This window comes from Mesitornis unicolor, unplaced genomic scaffold (assembly GCF_000695765.1).
Source record: "Mesitornis unicolor isolate BGI_N332 unplaced genomic scaffold, ASM69576v1 scaffold15254, whole genome shotgun sequence".
Classification (NCBI taxonomy): Eukaryota; Metazoa; Chordata; class Aves; order Mesitornithiformes; family Mesitornithidae; genus Mesitornis; species Mesitornis unicolor.
This window is the reverse complement of record NW_010179534.1, coordinates 61,447-81,512: the sequence shown is the minus strand read 5'-3', so window position 1 is coordinate 81,512 and position 20,066 is coordinate 61,447. Positions and strand designations below refer to the sequence as shown.

At 38.0% G+C, this 20,066-nt stretch overlaps 1 protein-coding gene across 2 annotated transcripts; it reads left to right on the top strand.

Annotated features, from left to right (window-relative positions):
- The first annotated feature begins 225 nt into the window (after positions 1–225).
- FAM49B (family with sequence similarity 49, member B) lies at positions 226–17,622 on the top strand. 2 transcript variants are annotated; one of them, XM_010182824.1, is made up of 10 exons: positions 226–298; positions 7,159–7,280; positions 8,986–9,091; positions 10,176–10,312; positions 10,952–11,033; positions 11,133–11,245; positions 12,348–12,427; positions 13,597–13,723; positions 14,509–14,579; positions 16,825–17,622. In XM_010182824.1, exons 1-10 carry the CDS (start codon positions 226–228, stop codon positions 16,886–16,888), a joined length of 975 nt encoding a protein of 324 aa, XP_010181126.1. In that variant the 3' UTR covers positions 16,889–17,622. The 2 variants fall into 2 exon arrangements, with proteins under 2 accessions (XP_010181126.1, XP_010181125.1); XM_010182823.1 differs by lacking the exon at positions 226–298 and adding an exon at positions 1,306–1,388 and having other exon boundaries at positions 10,952–11,029; positions 11,129–11,245.
- Positions 17,623–20,066: the final 2,444 nt, after the last annotated feature.

Here is a 20,066-nt window from a genome sequence, read left to right as displayed (position 1 = left end):
TTTTTGCCAAAGCTGTAACTCTTAATTTTTTCAATAATCCTCCTCCCTGAGGAGTGGATATGTGCTGTGCAATGCATGTTTTCTACTTCCCACCAGAAGGAGCTGAATCCAGTGTGCCAAAGCCAATGGGAGCCCTGCTCCGGTGAGCCCCAGGCGTGTACTTAAAATAGGAAATGGTTATTGGAACTAAATTATTTTGCCATTTTCATTTTTAGGTTTGCTGGCATGGGTAATCTCATTAAGGTGCTAACCAGGGACATAGACCACAATGCAGCACATTTTTTCTTGGATTTTGAAAGTAAGTCTCTCGGCCCTTCACAGCTGGTGTGTTTAAAATGGTAACAGTAGGGTTGCTTATACCTGCTGCAGTGAAGGCTAGGGGACTCCGCTGCAAATCTGCAATTTGAAAAAGTTGCATGTGTTTTTTCTGTTCCTCGTTTTTGCTTTTTTTTTTTTTCCCCTCCAGTAGTAGCCAAGCCGCCATCATGCTACTGTGTACATTTTCTTTCCTTGTGCTTAATCATTTTGAGTCTCTGTGGTCAGTGATGTCCATCCATCTGCTTGCAAATCAAAGAATCGTAAACCAAGAGATTCTGTCAGTATGCCATAGTAATCTGTTCACTGTAATCCCATCTCATACAAGAGTGAGCACTAAATCGTTCCTGATCCTGGTTTGGTCATTCATGGTGCATTTTTTACATCCAAAAGTCCAAGGTAGAATTGTCTGAGCTTCACAAATGTTTCAGGCAACTTGTGTTAAAGATCCGTGGCGTACCCATGTCAGCATTTTCAGCACACCAAAATGATGTATCTTGATGTGGTTTTCTATCACGGCGTTCTGACAAAATTATAAGGGCTGACAAAATTAAAGCTTCTTCCTTCTGTTGTCCCATCAGGTGAAAATCTGTAGCATGGCCACCATGTCAATGCCTGCAAATAGGGGTACGTAGGCGTGGTGTGGTCCTCCTGCTCAGGACACTGGTGCTAGGGGGTACCCAGACAGAATTTAGCCACTAGCGATGCCTTCAGTTGGAGTTTTGCCCTTTTCTTGAGTGGGCGGCTGTGAAGATGTTGGTGACGCAGTCACTTCTTACAGGAAAAGCTGCTTTGCATCTCTGGGATCACCGCCTGGATGTCCCCGAGATGGGGAGCTCCTTCCACTCATCAGGGCAGCAGCCTGAAGGATGTGTTTGTGCCTGGTGGAGCTCTCTGGTCTTCTTTCCCCCACTGCTTCGATCAACTCTATTTGGGCTGTTCCTTCTTATAAAAAGAAAATTTTCTTTTCTCTCATTCTTGTCTTGGCAGGTACCTTAACATGGGGAACCTTCTAAAAGTTTTGACATGCACAGACCTTGAGCAGGGGCCAAATTTTTTCCTTGATTTTGAAAGTGAGAAGATGATTTTATATATCTATTATTCTTTGCCTGCAGTAGACTGCATTTGTCATGTACTAAATGTATGTTTTCACTTTGCCGTCCTTCTAACAGCTTTGCATGCCTGAGCTATGGATAATTGTTCAGCGAACTTTAGCGGAAAACAATAATCTGTTTTAAAATAACCTCAATTTCTAAAATGTAAAATCTTGAGGAAGGGCTTTCAAATTGTATTTTACTGTTGGAGTCTGATACAGTTCTTGTTTTAAATCAAAATTCTGCTTTTAATCAGAACTTAAGGAAAAAAAAAAGGGGGGGGGTATTTGAAGACTCACTGAAATTGTAAGGAGATAAATGCACCTTAAAGGAAGGAGTGGATGTGAAGTCTGATTCTCTTTTCTTCGCTTCAAGCGTGCCACTGAATAACGCTGCATATACAGTTTGGCTGACAACAGCTATTCATAGCTCTCCAGCGTCATCACGTTCAAGGTGTATATGTGAACCTTATTGGATTTGGCATTGAAATTCGAAGTTAACCTCATCCCTCCTTAAAAGGGGAGGTCAGAGAGTATAGAGATGAAATTGCTTTTGAAAAGAAGAAATGTACGGCTTGTCTGGTCAATGCCAAGCGTTCTGGAAGGTTCACATATTGTCAGCATTTCTGCTTTTAGTTCTTGTTGCATGGTATAATATAGCCTAGGAATGGCAGGTAAGTGTTGTTGGCTGTTGCTATGCATGTTTAATTACTTTCTTTTGGGATGTGCTGTTGCTTTACCCAGCTGCACATCAGCAAGCATAAAATAAGAAAATAATGTTCAAATGCATTTTGACCATGTAACAAAATACAGTGGAATAGCATAACAAAAAATTGATGAAATACTGTGATGTGAATAATTTGAGATTCATGATACCTTCTTTTTTTTCTCTAAAATTATTTTTCAGTTGTTTGATGAAACAGTAGCAATTGGTTGTGTTGGTTCTAATGCAAAAGCAAATGCTTGGAGAATTCTGTTGAAATTATACCTTCTCTTAACCCTTATCCTGTACTGTTGATTTTATTAATTTTCTCTTCTGAATATATTGTTATTGGAAGATGATAGCCATACAAATTATTCATAAAGGGAAGAAAATCAAGGTCTGTGCTCAAAAATGAGAAACAAAACAATAGTTTAAGACCACTTCAGGTCTTGCATATCATCAGAATAGGTGCGACTTAGTGAAGTAGAGAGAACTGATATGGGAGACTATTGGAGTTTTGAAGCTCCAGCTTATTCTGCAAATACCAACTGTTTAATTGGGCTAAATTAAATTCAAGTTAGCTGAATACAGGAAGCATAATACTAAAATCAATTGCAATAAAAAATTGCTGCTATTTTAAAAAACATTGATTCTTCAGCTATTTTTTTTTTTAAGTGCATGTTTTGAGCATGAACAAGATTTGGCATGAGAGTAAGCAGGTTGCTGACATGAAATGTTTACATACGCAGTCAAATTAAGTGACTTATATTATGGCTGGAGTGTTAGACTGTTCTTGGTTCATTTTGGACCCTGTCCTGCGTTTGTTACTGCTGCTGTACTGTGTGTCCGTGCTTCTTTCTCCTCCGTTTCAGATAGCTTGACTTGACAGGATCTTGGCTTTCACACAGTCAAGATCTTTCTTCAAGACTTGGCACTTAATCTTGTGAAACTTAATGTTGTGTTTTTATGTGGATGAGCAAGTAAGCTGTATTAAAAACAAATTTGCCAGTTCTGTGTTATGCCTGGCCCAGTAATAAACAGTTTGAGGTCTTTTGTTCTTATATCCATATACATCTTTGGAGTGAGCAAGCTAGTTAAATTCTTGCGCAATACCATAAAGAGCTAAAAATCTAATGCCCATAAAGCTTCATAGGGTTACAAATTTAAAGTGTAGAAAGATTTTAAACCAGTTTAAGATACTTTTTTTTCTTTTAGATATTTATCTTGGTGCTGGATTCCAGTGATTTGTGACTATCAGAATAGATGCAAAGAAATGTTCCAGTAAATTGCATAAATGGGCTTTTGGCTTTTCTTTGCCTTAACACTGGTTAAGCTTACGTTTTCTTTGGTCATTCATCTCACCTATTTGAAACAAATAGTTTTCTTAAGTATTCTACTGAAGTCTCTGCAGTGCCACTTCAACACGAGCAGAGGAAAATGCACAGCTTTGTAAGGAAAACGTTGTTAACATAAACCAGCCACTTACAACGTGGGAAACTCGCAGCCCAACTTTTACATCAGTGTTGTTACTGTCACAGTGCAAATCCTTTCCAAATTTACTGATTTGAATGGTAGCTAAAATGCAGAGTACTTTTGGTTGCAGATGGTGATCTCAAGCTAGCTCTGGAAGCATTCTGCATTACCTCCAGAGAGCTTGGCTAGGTTTCAGAGCAGCCACAGAGATAGTGTTCTCCAGAGTAATGATTATAGGGAGGAATAAATTATTTTGTCTCCAGCAGTCTGGGATTTTTCTCTCCCTTGCTCGTGAGTTTAGTCCCAGCCAGTTTCAGATGATTTGATGTGTTCTTCCCTGGGAAAAATCTCAGTTTAAATAGTGTTTACTGCACAGCATAAACTTCTAACCCCAATTTTCTCTCCCTACTAGTTCTGTAGGCTAGTCAAATACTTTCTTAAATAGTCACTAAATGTGTGTTTCCCACATGCAATATGTTGTCATACTTCCATAGCATATAGTTCACATAAGTGTTTGTGTATTGTTTCGAGTCTACTCTTTTGTCTAATATGTTATCGTGTGAGCTTTGAGCTCTAAATGTATATTGCATCTAGTGTAGTAACTTTCTCATTAAATTTAAAGTAAATTGATGATTAACTTTGCATTTATTTGAGGGACCTCAGACTTCACTATTCTCACTATTTTATTAAAATTGGGAAGGTTGCCCTGAATAACCAGTGATCGGCTCCCTGAGCAACAATATCAAACCTCAGAACATCTCAGTGGGCTGTGCTTACTGTATTTGTTCTTTCTATGGAAAACTTTGCTGGGTAAAGGCAAAACCTTGTCATCAAGTAGTAGTAGGAAAGGGGGAAAAGGGGAAATCCCTGAAATTGTATCCCTCCTTCATCCTGCTCTTTGGATGCCTTGCATTGCTGGTTGCCTTTTCTTCGCTGTCAAGACTTAACTGCAGAAGTACAACTCTCTTTCCTGCCACATTGAGGAAAAAGAGTTCACAATTAGTGATTCTCAAGTGAAAGTCCTGTAGCTTGATTCCCCAGGTACATACTGGGGTGTAGGAATGCCACCTGCATCTACTCAAGATTACAGCAGTGCTTAGGAAGAGGAACATTCCCGTCTTTCTCCATTTATGATGGACCTTCAGGTTACAGTGCCGTAACCACCACTGAAAGGCAAATAAACCAATTGCTCTGAGTCAGTCAGCACTAGAGCTTGAAGATTTTCTATATTCTGCCTTTTAAATCTATCCTAATACATCCTAAATGTGTTCTGAAGTGAATATAAAATAATTTAGATTAACTTTGTAAATGTGAGCTCTTTTCAAGGTGTGGAAGAATTACAGAGAGGAGAGGAACTTAGCTGGGACAAATCAGGTTTACATGTTGCCTCTTCTGGAGAGGGCTAGGTGCACCAAAATGAAATGCATGCCAAAAGAAATAATCCAGTGGCTACATGTATATTTGTAAGTTTGTTGTAAGAAAAACAAGCAAGCAAAGGATCCCAAAAACACACTCTGCCACCTCAACAAATTAAGTATAATCCATTGTTTTAGGGAAATTAAATACAGTAGTTGGCTGATTACCTCCTGAGTGGAACATTAACAGAGATGTTGAAGGTGTTAACTTGCATAGGCAGCTGTTCAGTGAACACCACTTAATTTGCATCTAGAGGATTAATTTAATTTCTAAACTTGGAAGGTCATAGTGAAGTATCTCTTCTGATTGTTGGTGGGTTTTGAAATGAGGAGTTGTTCTTGTGGGCCCCTCTGCTGTCTCCCTCCCAATGTTAAAAAATAAACTCTCCTCACTAGAGAGGGTAAAGAAAAAAATGGCATGAAAAAACCGAATAGGCAAGAGATGTGCTCGGTATGAGAGAATCCAAGTGGCAAGTCTTGATCGCGTTATTTAACACCACAATCTGGAATGCTACAGAGCTTCACGTTTTATCTGTATTTCACTCTAGCATTTCATGTTTGTGCATGAACTGCTGCCAGTCAACTGGTGCTTACCTGTCTGCTCTTTTCCCTCATTTTTTTGTCTTCATCTCTTACAGCAGTCTTCAGCAGCTTTCAAAATTATAAATGTGACCTTTGATGATCTGAAAAGCACTGGCCACTTTTACTCGATGCCTAATCGATGTGGTGCTCATACTTTTTTTTAAAAGAAGTGACCACCTGTTTTGTTACCCATGCTAATTCTTGATGGTTCTCAAAATATCAGTTAAACTGTCACAAGGTCTCTATATAGGCGTATTTGCTAATAAAGCCCACTCTCTATGCATTAAATCATACAAATAAAAATTATGCAAAAATTACAGCAAAATCCAGACAGGCAATGCATGTGAAACTTATTTTCTCCTAATACAAACTTGGTTTTCTAATGGTTTGTTCTAGTGTGTAACGCTAGGATGCTGTGATTTTTTTTTCTTTTTTTCATTTTAAAGTAAGTATGTTCCTAACTTCCATCATTGCTAGTGGGAGTTATACATATGGATCATGGAAAAAGTACTTTTAAAAAGACGTTTTCCAGACTCTTTAAACTGTACAAAATCATGAGGATGTATTGTCTGCAGATAGCTTTTGTTTGTCCCTATTAAAAAGAATCTGTTGTTAATATCCTGACTTTTGCCATTGGAAATTCTGGATTAAAATATAGCGATACTTATTTCATAAAATATTTTGCCCATGTAAACAGAGAAGTGGTTTTTATATAAGAGGTTCACTAAGTCATTTTTTAATATCAATCTAAAAGGAGCTAACCTTATAGCTTAGCTTCCGTCAGAATTTTGAAAGAAAATTTGTTGTACTAGGTGATTATTTTTAAAAGTTAAAGCCTTTTGCTGATTCTTCTCAAAACATACTTTTTATTGACTGACATTTCTTTAAGCATATATGTGTAGCTTTTTTGAAATGGTGAAATTACTCTCAGTCAGTCTTCAACTAATTATCGGAAGACTGGGAGACACCATATATCCTTAGAGAGGAGAGAGGGAAAGCAAAAAAAGAGAACAGGTTTACATGAGACCTTTTTGTTCTCACCTCTGATTTGACAATTTTATTTTACAATAAAGAATATGTTTTGAGACTTGAATGTGTTTAGAATTAAAAGATACAGTTCTTTTCCCAACCAGTAAAAGGGGAGGCAAGGAAGGTGGAAAATAATCTGATACAGTGTTTCCAGATAACAGCAGACATGAACACCTCCTGTAATATCTGCAGTGAGTGTGTCTGGAGTGCTTACCTGTGCCTCTTCCATTGAGCTTGCACTGCACTCTAAGGTGAGACTGATATTATTCGTAAAGATCACTTGCCAGGATTTCTCCTCCAAAATAAGTCAGGAGGGATGGATTGCAGGTAGAATTTTAGGATGCTAAATGAAGCTAAAAGACTACTGAAATGAATACAAATACTCTTTTTGGAGTTTCTTATACGTTGCAGTAGCTCTTCAGAGAATGAAAATTCTTGATGAGTTGCTGCATGGTGAACATGTCCCGTAGGTAATGGTGTACCTATTGAATTCCATATTGTTGTTAAAAACATATATATATATATATTTAATATGTTCTGCTGTTTAGATGCCCAACCTACAGAATCTGAAAAGGAAATTTATAATCAGGTGAATGTAGTGTTAAAGGATGCAGAAGGAATACTGGAAGACTTGCAGTCATATAGAGGAGCTGGCCATGAAATACGAGAGGTGAGCTGGAGCGTTGTGGTTGCGCACAGGCTGTGGTTGTTCGTTGTCTGATCCTAACCAAATACTGCTGGGTTTTAACTTTGCTTGCAGGAGCTGTTTTGGCAAAGCATGTTGTCTATTAAAGTTGCTGTCTTGAATTTCTGCTCTGGAATGTTCCTCTTTAACAGCGAAACAGATGTCGCTTGTTTCAATACTATTAATACACATTTAATAGCAAATGATGCTTCTCAAACTTTTTATGGAATTGTTATTACTGATTTTTCTTCATATTCCCACGTAAGCACTTCTGCAGTTAGTGGCAAATTTGGAAGAAGCGTGGCGTGACTACAATGCAATATTGAGTAGTGTCGACATCTTTTTGTACGCTAATTGGAGAAGTCTGATGTGTGGTAATCCTAACACGAAAGACTTCTCATTTTCAACCCCTTTTAATTGGCTTTTATTTACTAAAGAAGGTATTTGGAACAGAAGCAAATTTTCTTTACAGCGTGCCACTCCATTTTTCCTTTACCTTTAAGAAAGGGTTGAATAAATACTCCTTCAGTACCCTTCCCTTTCTCCTCAGGTGCAGGAATGGGGTTACTTTGCACCTGAAGTGAGGAGTTCAGTAACGTACTCTTAATAAATCCTAGTACATAGGAGGAGTCTCTCCTCACTTTAGATGAATTTGAGGTAATTGGAGCCATTCAGCTTTAAAGTACCATGAGTTTTTATTCAGGCTGTTGAATTCATAAGGTAGGTTTAAGGAGGGCAACTGTGTCACACACAACCCTTACAAAGGGTGAGAGCTTATTTGTTCTTGAAGAAAGGACTGTGTAGAGGGAGATGCTGCAGGATTTGCGTGTCTCTGCAAACAAGCCTGCAGCTCCCATGGAAAAGGAAGAGATGCTCCGGAGGAGAGGTAGGCATCCCAGGAAGGAAGTGTCCTAGAGGCCAGAGAGGTCTGTGCTGCAACTCACAGCCCACGGCTGACTGAAACAGATTTTGGAATCAAGGAATTGGCCGTGAAGATGCAGCAGGAGAGTTATAAGCATTTTTATTTGTTTTCTTAGTAATTTTCAGTTGCTAAGTGGTCTAGTTTCTATCTTGAAAACCTGGAGAGACTGAATTTAAAGCTTCATCTGGGAAGCTTACTGTGAAGACAAGATAAGATGTATGCATATAGCAGAATGCTCTGGTATATACCTTGTCTTGGGTGGTGCTTTATGGTGTTGATTATACTTAAATGTTCCTACTATAATACCCTGAGTTTCAGAACAAATTTGGTGTTTTGTGGTATTTTTTTTTTTGTTTTTTTTTTTCTTCTCGAATTCTGAAATTAGTGATAGATGCCAACATTAGGATAAGCCTTTGATCACTAAACTTTTTTCTTGGAGATATCCCAATGAAGTTGTGGTTTATATTAACTAGATCTGGTTATGCAAATTTTCTTACATGAGTAGCTTTATTTTTAACACTTTCTTTATAGTCTCTCAAAGTTGTTTTCCTGTTCAGGATACTTATTTTCAACACAGGTATTTAGAGTTCTTTTGGAACAGACATGGGTTAGGACAGGCTTGCCTCTCAACTGAAAACTTCTCAGTAGGTAGAATTTTTAATAAGTAGCTCCTCAGACAATTGCCCTGCATAGACTTTTTTTTTTCAGTAGTATGTCAGTTATGCTTAATCTAAGCATACTTTTTTCTCTTTTTTTTCCCAATTTAAGGCAATACAGCATCCCAATGATGAGAGGCTGCAAGAGAAGGCGTGGGGTGCCGTTGTTCCACTAGTAGGCAAACTAAAGAAATTTTATGAATTTTCTCAAAGACTAGGTAAGTGGAATGGTATTAACTTGGGGTTTATTGTCTTCATTAGTTACAACATTTGGCATATTCAGATGTGATCACATCTAGATATGCTGAATGTTAGTAGATGAACGCTCATATTGCACAGGTTCCTTCCATACACTGGGTTGGATCTTACTTCTATCTGTGTGCTGCCTTCTTGAACGTGAAAGCAAACTTGCTTCAGTGGATATCTGAGAGGAGAGAGAAAATGGGAGCATACTTATCGTTCTCTTTCTCTACCTCTTTAGTAACTCTGGAAAGCACCAACCAGCCGATTGTTTTGAAAATTAGTAGCCTAATTAATCAGGAATGAATTCTGTTAATGTTTTTTGATAACAAGAGTGCTTAAATGTGACTGTATTATTCCTCCCTAATCACCAGAAATAATTTGGTCTGTGGAAATTCCTGATCTTGGTTCATGCAGGTGCAATACTTAAGATGACACTTCATGTCTCCTGCAAAACCAACTTGACTGATGTTGTGTCTAAGCTGATAAAAGCTATTAGACTTGATTTGTTTTTTCATAATTTTATCTGTTGTTACGTCACTTTTAGACAGAGTCATTAGCATAGCTCATGAAGAAAAGGTATTTGTGGTTAAAAAAGATGCAGGCTTTTAATAAAGCAGAACTTGCCTGCAAAAGGGGCAAGGTATTTTTCTCAAGAACATGTGCAGGAAGTTGGATTATAAGTTTATTTAAAAACAAATAAAACATGAGTTATGCTGATATGTATGTACCTCTTGAATTCTGTGTTATCTTAAAGGCTACAATCTGCTAACAAAGGTTACTGAACTGTTTTACACAAATGTTGCAGTCAAAGCTGGAATAAAACCTCTCAAGATTTTTTGTTATGGCTGTCAGTGCTGATTAGACCTAGTTTTTACAGCAGTTTGTAAGGGAAGTATGAGAACAGTGGCGCATAGAAGCAATTCATCAAGCCCCCTTATTATTAATTACCGTGTATTTTGGCAGATGGATATTTGAAGTCTAGTATGCAGAATATCAGTCAGTAGAGATACAAGAAGCAGGTGCAGTTGTATATTGCAAAATACTCTCCTCTCATTCCAGAGGCAGGTTTGCGAGGACTGTTGGGAGCTCTGACAAGCACTCCGTACTCACCAACGCAACACCTGGAGCGAGAGCAGGCTCTTGCTAAACAGTTTGCAGAAATCCTTCACTTTACACTCCGTTTTGATGAGCTCAAGGTAAGAACAGGTTGTAAATTTGTAAGCACAAAGGCTAGCAAAAAGGAAACACCTCTGTTTACTGAACAATCTGGGCTGTGGTCTGTTCTAGAGTAGAGCTTGCAGTAGCTACTCAAATATCTGCTATGCTTGGCTTCTTCGCATGACCTAGAGTTAGATTAAACTTGAAAGTGGATGAAATACCTTATTAGCTTTAGGCAGTTGTTACATATCAATTCACTTTAATCATGTTTCTTCATCCACATTTGGCATATCTCTTGGGATAATGCTGCTGCTGCTTTTAGTAAGTGCACACCCATAGTCCAGCTGTTTTCTTGCTAATGTGCAAAGAATGAAGCTGAAATGATGTTAATTTGCTGGTCTGATCCTTGGAGTCAAACTGGCAAAGCTATTTTTTTTTTCAACCTACTGATTTCAAACTCCTATTTAGGGGACTGCTTATTAGATCTTGTTCTGAAAAATCGGAGAATTTAACCAGAAAGCTTTATTCTACATATCACTTCCCAACATGTCACAGGTTTTTTTTTTTTACTTCAGAAGGCTGAATATTTTCTTTTTCCCAGTATTATATTTTATGAAAACTTGTCCTTAGACTTTTCTTGAGTTTGTCACAACTGTTTTGTTGCTCTATCTATATAGATGACAAATCCTGCTATACAGAATGACTTCAGCTACTATAGAAGAACTCTGAGCCGTATGAGGATTAACAATGTCCCAGTAGGTAACCCTTGGATGAGATGAAATATATTCTTGTATTACCACCTGCCTTTTTTCATGTACAGAACAACTAAATTATTTTTTTCTTCTGTATTATAGGCAGAGGGAGAAAATGAAGTAAATAATGAGTTGGCAAACAGAATGTCTTTATTTTACGCTGAAGCAACGCCAATGTTGAAAACCTTAAGTGATGCTACAACAAAGTTTGTGTCAGAGGTAAGAATATAAATTTATGGCTTGGATAGTGTACTTCAAAGCAGTGCATGGCCAGATGTCATTTTAGAACAAAAAAACCTCTTCTACCAACCTTAATCTGGCATTTAGAAAATAAACTCAGTTTTTTGAGCAAACATAACGTATCTTCCTCAGATGCCACAGAGGTTAGAGTAAGTTCGGCTAGACATCTTGTGGGTGCATTGCTAAAAGTTAGTGAGTACCATTACAATATTGGTAGTGAGAGCTTTCCTCCAGGAGGGAGGCAGGAGAGGTAAGTGTGGTGCCTGCATTTTGATGGTGCTTTAGAGCAGAAAATTCAGAAAATTGAAAGGGAAATAGCTTGATTCTCTGTGCTTCAATTGTAGCTTTTGTTTCTGCTTCCCAAGACACTTCTGTTTTGCTGTGTGAAGTTCAGTATATTTAGAATGAGTATTGCAGAAGAGGAGAAGAATCTAAACTAGAAAAGTGTTCCAACATTTTGACACATCTGTATTTATCCTTAACTACTAAAATATTAGTGGTAAAATCCAGTCAGTACAGCCATTGTGCTTGACTTCTGATAAGTGCAGTGATTTTTGTCTTACATGCACAGAATGCGTACTGTTTCTTAATAAATAATTGTACATTACATGATTAATATAAAGATATATTTGCCTTTTATTATTTTTTCCTAAGCTCTGCTTGACACTTGAAATTCCTTAAGAAAAACGGCTTCTTATTTTACATTTCTTTGAGGTGTTTGTCTGCAGCTATTTTAAGTCTTACTGTTGCAGCAGGTACATGTATTTGCCTACAGAAATTTCTGCCTTTAAAGAGCAGGCTAGATGATTCCTTTGAAACTTCCCAAAAGTCAGTAGTGTTAGTGGTGTATTTCTTTAACTACAGAGAGGCAAGCAAAACCCATATGGTAGACTTTGCTCTGTAAGTAGCTAATATTTATTGTAACATTTCTGAAAACCAGTGCAAGGCTACCTGACTACCACAGTTGTGTTGATGTTTTCAGTTCCTCCACATTGCCATGCCTGGAGATCACTGATTTAACTTAGGTTTTGTAGTATAATATTTCAGAATAATTGAATTGTAAACTGTTTATCTTCTGCAGAATAAAAATTTACCGATAGAGAATACTACAGATTGCTTAAGCACCATGGCTAGTGTGTGCAGGGTGATGCTGGAAACCCCGTGAGTATAAACAGCACTTGTATTGTGTGTGAATCATCTCTGTATTTAAGACATGGCTTGTGATGCGTAAGGTGAAAGAAATACAATTGGGGTAATTAGGAGCTATGGTGTTATCTTTTTATTGTCTTAGTTGTTTACCTTAAGGTGAAACTTAACTTGTCTCATTTGCTAGCCATGCAAAATCATGAAGTCTGCTTTTCTGAACATATTAATATTTAAAAATAGAATGGCTATGGAAGCTAGACAACCTCTTGGCACTCTTTATAAATGGTTTTCTCATGTATAATTCAGGAAAATACACTATTTGAGCGTGATTGCCCAGGGCTTCCTGTGGAAGAGGGGTTCTGGGCAATGCGTTGGATGGTGCTTCCTTGCCTTGCCCTGACTGAGGCCTGTAACAAAGTCACAGCGCCACTGCCTGGGGAATTGTGAGGACTTTGAGACCTAAAGGCAGGCTATTATAGTCTGCTGTAAATTTAGAGGCACTGGGAGTATGAACAAAAAGTCAAGCTAAACTTTGAGGCTTTATCTGTTTCTTCTGGGATCTCAATAGTTTCACATTGGTAAAATTACTCAGGCATGAGGTGTGTCCTATTTAAATAAGTTTCTGTCTAAGTACTGCAGTACATTTGTTTTGGAGTACATTAAGAGCTTCAAACATTTATATTCTTAGGAGTAGTCTGTTCCATTCAAGAAAGTAGTTCAGTGTTTTTCATTGTTTGTTTTCTTTATTTTTTTTTTCCCTTTTTTTTTCCTGGTTTAGAAGCTTGGATTGGGTGTACATTAGAGGGTGGAGGGGAAAAGCGTGGGAAATATTGAAAGCACAGTTAGTATGAATTGTTTTTCTGTTGTTTTGGTGGTGGTGTTTTTCCTGGAAAAAAAAGATACCTGAAATGTTGTAGCAGCAGGGTGCTATTTTAGGTTTGAGAATCTTGTTTAATCTGCAGATGAGCAGTGGTCTGACTGACCTGTAGGCAGGTTATTGAAAGGAAAAAGGAAAACTCTTAAAAGTTTGTGGGATTGGTAGGGTTTGGCGTTTTGGTTTGTTTTGGGTTTTTTTCCCTCTGAGGATTTATAGTAGGATTTCTCTTTAATCTTATTTCAGACATTACTGGTATGTACTTTTATCTTCTGTTTCATAGATAATATTCTGTGCTTTTAAATTACAGTGAATATAGAAGCAGGTTTACAAATGAGGAAACAGTATCGTTCTGTCTGAGGGTAATGGTGGGTGTCATCATACTCTATGACCACGTGCATCCGGTGGGCGCTTTTGCCAAAACTTCAAAAATTGATGTAAGTTTATTGTTACTAAATGATCTTTTGAGTATTTAAATTGTGTCTGGGCTGCTTTTGTGTTCTCCAGGTTCTGGTAGCAGATGTACACTTCAGATTGATGCTAAATGGCTAGTGGTGGCTGTTAGCAAACCATATACAGAAGTGGTGAGAAATACAAACTGGGCCTTCAGAATGGTCATTCCTAGGTTGTGAAAAATCTGTTTTGATGGCATTGAGGTAGTGTCTTGAAATACTTGCGAAGAATGGTTGTGTTGAAAGATCTGAAAGTGCCTGGAAATACTGGCATTTAGCTTGTTCCTCCCTATCTGGTAAAAAGCTGGGTTTGTCATCCACCAGTCTTCAAGTCTTTAACTTTCTGCTGTTGTTTGGTAGTAAGGCTATGGAATATGTGCTGTTACTGTGCTGCTTCAAAATGGACTATTATCCCATTGTATTAGCTACAGCTTGTCCTTATTTCACTGCCTGAATGTAATAATTCTTTGTTTATCGTAAGTCCATTAAGATTTTTGTTTACAGTTCCTTTTTTTTTTTAAGGTCAATAAAGCAGAGCTTGGCATCAGAGTTGCATTTTCTAAAGATATGTGGATTTTTAAGTAGCTAAGCCATTTTGTCATAGGAAAATGTAATAATGAAAGCTGAATTCCATTCTAATGTCAGGGAAATGTCTTTACACTGCTGCAATTTTGAAATATTTTTTTTCTCTGACAAACTGAATATAAAACACTTCAGTAAACTTAGAAGGTGTTAGCATGAAAAAAATCTGTATTTTTTTCAACTTCTAGATGAAAGGATGCATCAAAGTTCTTAAAGACCAGCCTCCTAACAGTGTAGAAGGCCTTCTAAATGCTCTCAGGTACTCTTATTCTTTTATTGGAAATATTTTCATGTGAATTTTCATAAACTGTCCAGGGCATTTCCTTCAGCAGCAAAGCATTCAGCCAGTGTTACAGGTAAAAGGTGACTGTGGCTATTGCAGCCTCCTTTTCCAATGTACCTTGAGGCAGGGATGCATGAAGAAGCTCCTGTGTTTTAAAATCCAGGTGACCTGTGCCAGCTTACCAAAGAAATGGCAGGGTTACTTTGCATTTGCCATATCCTCAGCTGTGTCACTTGACCATGGCTTAATGCTTTTTTTTGTTAATACAAGAGTATACGAGTAGTTTAATGTGATTTTTACATTTCTCAGATAGCTTCAGACATGTAAGGCAGATAGTTCTGGGGTGTTATTTTGTATGTAGCTAGAAATTTTTCTTCTTTCATGGGGTATTTATAGGAAGGTACTTAGGCAAGAGTCTGACTGGTTTTGCTATAGAATAGTCAAGATTAGAAGTTGCTATATTAGTTGGAGAGGTAAAGAAAAAATAGCAATGATGTATAGAAACCTTTGTAGTTTGTCTTGCCTGAAAGTATGCAGTTATGCTTTGTTTTTCTTAACTGCTTTAGTTTCATTTGCCCTCTCTTTTGTGTTAAGATGTGGTAAGAAGTGAAATAATGTGGTATTCATAAGTGGTTTCACTTGCTAAGATTTTTCAGATTATCAGCTAAAGAAAAAAGTCTGCACTTAATTTGAGACTTCATGTGAGGATTTCCATGCCTAAATAATTCTGTAACTCATCTCTGAACCTCCTTTACGTGGTCAGTCTTTGAGATGGCGATCAGTAAAAATGCAAGCTTCCAGAGGGAAAATGCTACATTAGCATTTATTTTCTGATTAATTTATTGTGTTTGCAGCTGCAAATGAACACTGGTCTTCACCAGTGACCCGTTTTTCTCCATCGTGGCTGATACTATTAAAGTAGATGGAAAGTGTCGTTCATGTTCACTCCGTTGTGCATTATTTTGTGGTTAGCAGTGTAAATTCAGTCTGTGCTGTCACACTGACCTTTCACCACACCAACCCATTGCATATGTACTGTAACAGTCCTGGTTTCATACAGTGGACTACTTGCTTGGGTAGGATATTTAAATTTTTTAAAACCACATTTGGAATTGTTAGGAAGAGATGGCAGAGGTGGGCTGCTCTGTGCGTGTGTGGTGAAAGCAGGTTCAAGATGATGTCGTGAGAAATTAAGTCCAAATTTAAGTCTTTGATTCTGGAGGAGTGTTAGAAGTTCTCATGTTTTCTCAAGAGATAGACAGTATTTCTTAAAAGCAAATGGAAGGTGGTATGGATTTTGGAGGCTGTTTATCATTTGAAATTCATGTAAGTATTGTAAACAAGTTCAACTTTTTGAATACCAAGCGCAATAAGTTTTCAGGATTTTAGGAAGCCTTGTTTGTGGAAAGAAGAAATTACCAAAAAGTGCTGATATTAATTTCCAAAACACATTGTATGTTCTTCATGTGAACAACTGAAATATCACTGAGATTGTGCGTAACGGTAAAAGTGCTAATTTAACATCTTAAATTTGAATTACAGAGTAAGTTTTTACTTACTTTTAGATTACAGTTAGGGAGGGAAGGTCAGGGAAATTAATCATACATTGAGAAACTAGCATTGGAGATATACACTACTTTCTACTAAAATAAGAGATAACTTTAGTACATTTTTAAATCACTACAAAAGCCTTATGTCCTGGACAATTTTGAAGGAGGAAGGGGCCGGAGTAAACACGTGTGTGCTCTTTTGTTTTAGCACCACAGTTACTTAACAGGAAATTAGGCTGAAAAGCAATGAAATCCATTCTCACCGAGGGATCTTAGAAAGGTTTGGCCACTGGAATAAGAGTTTTTGAAGCTGTATTTTATTTGAAGATGTGACCTATGGACAGAGATCTCAGAGTTCATAATAATTACATACCACAGCTGGTAATGTGAGTTCACTATGGGATGGCCTATGAGCATGACAGCCGACATCCAGCTGAGGCTTATTTTTCCCTCCCCTGGGTATGAGGCCGTTGGGTTGTAGTTCTGATCCATAACAGCATTTTCTGATCAGAATGTCTGACTTCGGTAGCAGTGGAGCAGGTGATGATTGGTGGTTTTTTTGGGTTTTACTCTGGTACAGTCAGCTGGAGCCATAAACAAAAAAATCCTGTATTTATTAAGTAAAGTAACATCTGTGTTCTTCTCAACTTGCTTTTTATTTCTGTGTTTAGGTACACAACAAAGCATTTGAATGATGAGACTACCTCCAAGCAAATTAAGTCCATGTTGCAATAACAGTTACCTGGAATTCGCCCCTGCTGTAGACAGACAGTATTCTGCAATGACTGAGATGCACAGATTTATTTTTTTTTTAGTGATTGCAACTACTATCTTGTTCATTCTTGCTTTTTATTTTCTCTCTTCCTGTTTACCCTTTTTTAAATCACTTTCTTGTTCTTAAGTAAGCTCAGACTTCTTTTCTGTGCCAAATCAATGAAAATTATCCGTTCTGGAAAGTATTTCTGCTTTTCAGAATAGCCATCCTAAGTGGCAGCTAATTATGCGTTGCATTTGGATTTCTCTGTACTGGGGAAAGATTTGTGACTTGAACTAAATATTTTTAAACTTGTGGTTTTTTTCTTTTTTTGAAAAACTAATATTTAATATTGCTTCTTCTGCATGGCGAGACTGCCTACTTCTGCTATTTAAAAATCCCTCGATGACTTCATTTTCTATTGCAGCTTATTTTCATGTGCAACCATGAGGAAACTAAAAGCAGATTTGTTTAAATTAACTGTGTTTGTACAAAATGGTACCCAACACAAAGGTTTTTTTAAATGAGTAAAAACTGTTTTGGTTAAAAGTTACGTTTGCATTTTGACTCATTTTTGTAAGGATGTATGTTGTATGTTTAACCTTTAATAACTAACGTTAAACTGTGGTGTGTGCGTAGCAAAATTACGTATGCATGTTCATGTCAAATGATTGGCTGTGGATAAGATAATAAAATCAGCTTTCATTTTTCTAAGTGTGGTTTGATTTACCAGTATTTTGAGTGAGATGTCTTCGTGCTCTTTGGATTTTTACAAAAAATAAATTTATAAATTTTATATAGTGAAAACTCTGCTGTTTCATTACCAGTAACTCCTAGAGTCTAATCCACTGATTTAAACCTGACCTGTTTCAGGGCTCTTGATCTCCACTCTGTGCTGCTTCCCTGTCCCTACAAGTGTTACTCCTGTAGGGTTTGGGGTAAGAAATTTGTGTAACCCGTGTAGATCTTGGTGGACACTGCTGAAGATCCTGCGTCTTGGCTGCCCATGGTGAAATCTCGGCAGTCGTGAGGAATGATGTCCAGATTAGGCTACCGGAGTGTGCTCTTATGGATCTAGATGTTGTGAACTGTGTAAAATTGGAATGATTTTAGCATACTAAATAATGTTTGGCTAGCATTTTACTGGAACAGCTATTAAGCTTTGATAGGTTGGTAAGGAAAATCTTTTTGGGAAGGGAAGAATTGAAGGGGAGAACAAGAATTAAGACTTAGTAGGGAGAACATCTCTGGTAAATAGCGTGTTTTGCATCGATGGGCAAACATTAGAGCACCTCAGGTGTATGGTGCTGTTGCAGCTATGCCTGAAATGAGTTGCCAGCATCCTGAGGAGGATGTTTGAAGCCTGCAGGGAAGCGTGAACATCCTCAGCTTTATTTGCTGGATGAATAATGACACTTGAGGAAGAGTTGGAAGGAGGCAGAAATGTGTATTGCTGATACCTTGAACATCCTTCTCTGCTAAGCAGAATAATGCTTTTTTTTTTTTTTCTTCTTTACTGTTAATGCTTAGCAGAGTTTCTTGCTACAGAGAAAGCAAAGCATGTGCTATGCTGTCTGCAGGAATAAAATACTCTTTCTTTGACATGATACTGCTCTGTAGATCTTTTGGCAGCATCACAGTTGAATCCAGCTGAGAAAGGACAAAACTTGATTTGTTTTTAAAGGAAAAAAAATAATCCCAGAATTGTATGAATGTTACAAACTACAACCAACCATTCTGCATGTGTCTGAAAGGGTAACTGTCCTCAGGAGTTCATTATGCCTAGGAAAAAATTAATTTAATCTCAGCCTTGTTACTGTGAATACGGTTATCGAATAATAATCACAGGAGGGGCAAATCATACTCCAGTCCAGTGTTACTTTTTGGAAGCAGAGCTTTCTAAAGGAAATGTAATTTACAGAGAATAGGTTTTAAGCACAACTTGTGTATTTGACAGTTTTTATTGTTAGAAAACATTTGAAGCAGTACATGCAGTGTGGATGCTGTTATGGAAGGACTCACGTATAGCAGATTTCTTCTTTGCCTGAACGGTTACTGACTAAAACAACACAGAATTGCTTCAGTCAACTGTTTTGGACAGCTCTTCCTTTCTGCTGCCTTGCCAATATCTTTGCTTTGAAACATCTTTGTTCTTGTGGTCTGAGAATAATTGGACCTTTCCTTTTTTTCCTCCAGCGTTTGTGTTCTGCAGTGTCTCTGTGTACACAGCTGGGAAAGGCGATTGGAGCTGGCGTGCCTTTGCCTTTGCCTGGCCCACAGCTCCACAAGCTTCCCTGCTCCTGAGCTTTCCAAGAGGAGAAAACAGGCCCTACAGTGCGTTGGGCATCTGCTCTTCCCATTTTTGACCTTTGGTGCATGTTCCTTGCCAAACCACTCTTTAATCTCCTCCTCCTCCTCTCTGTTTTAATTCTTCTCTTACCTCTGGTAGTGGATGGAAGAGTAGCTGGTGGGCTCAGTGCTAAGTATTGGCCACTAAACAGCTTTTGTGTAGGTTTGAGGGGGGAAATTGCTCACTTTGGATGGCACCACCCTGGTGTATGTGATAGCCTTGAGTCTTGGGGTGATGGGCTGAGTGGTGCTTGATGGTTTAAATAAAAGCTCTGCTCAAATCGGCCATCCTCCCTCTGCTGTGAGGTGCTGTAACCACTCTGGAGCTGTTGTGGGTGCAAAGCCTTCTTGTGATGCTGTGTCTGTAAGTGTAAACACTATTGCTGCTTTCTCATGGGCACGTGGTGGGTCTGTGGGGTAATGGGTCTGCAGTGGCTTGTGAGATGGTGTCACCATCCATGGACAGTAATGTGGTAGTGTAGCTTCGCTCCTGATCACAAGGCTGATAGTCTGTGCCACCCCACAAGGCCTGGGTTTTCTTCTGCGGTTCTTTAGTACCAGCCTGCTTATATTATATTGATTTGTTTCCTAATATTTCAATTTAAAAGTACATAAATTATGGAAATATTTCTCCTAAAAAGAGTATCCTTTCCAGTCCCTATCTTCTGCTTCTAAACCACATGAGGATTTTACTTTGCCGGGTACACTACCTATTTCCTAGTGTTTTTATTATGGCTGGAGCAGATCTGGAGAGTGGAGATCCTGAAATGGCCTCTTGCAGGTGATCTTGAAGGCGAACATCTCATTCAG

Excerpts from the sequence above, each read along its gene's own strand:
- FAM49B (XM_010182824.1), top strand. The coding sequence starts at position 226 with ATGGGTAATCTCATTAAGGTGCTAACCAGGGACATAGACCACAATGCA. Across the intron at positions 13,724-14,508 it reads CCAAAACTTCAAAAATTGAT|ATGAAAGGATGCATCAAAGT; the intron begins GTAAGTTTATTG and ends TTCAACTTCTAG. Across the intron at positions 14,580-16,824 it reads GGCCTTCTAAATGCTCTCAG|GTACACAACAAAGCATTTGA; the intron begins GTACTCTTATTC and ends TTCTGTGTTTAG.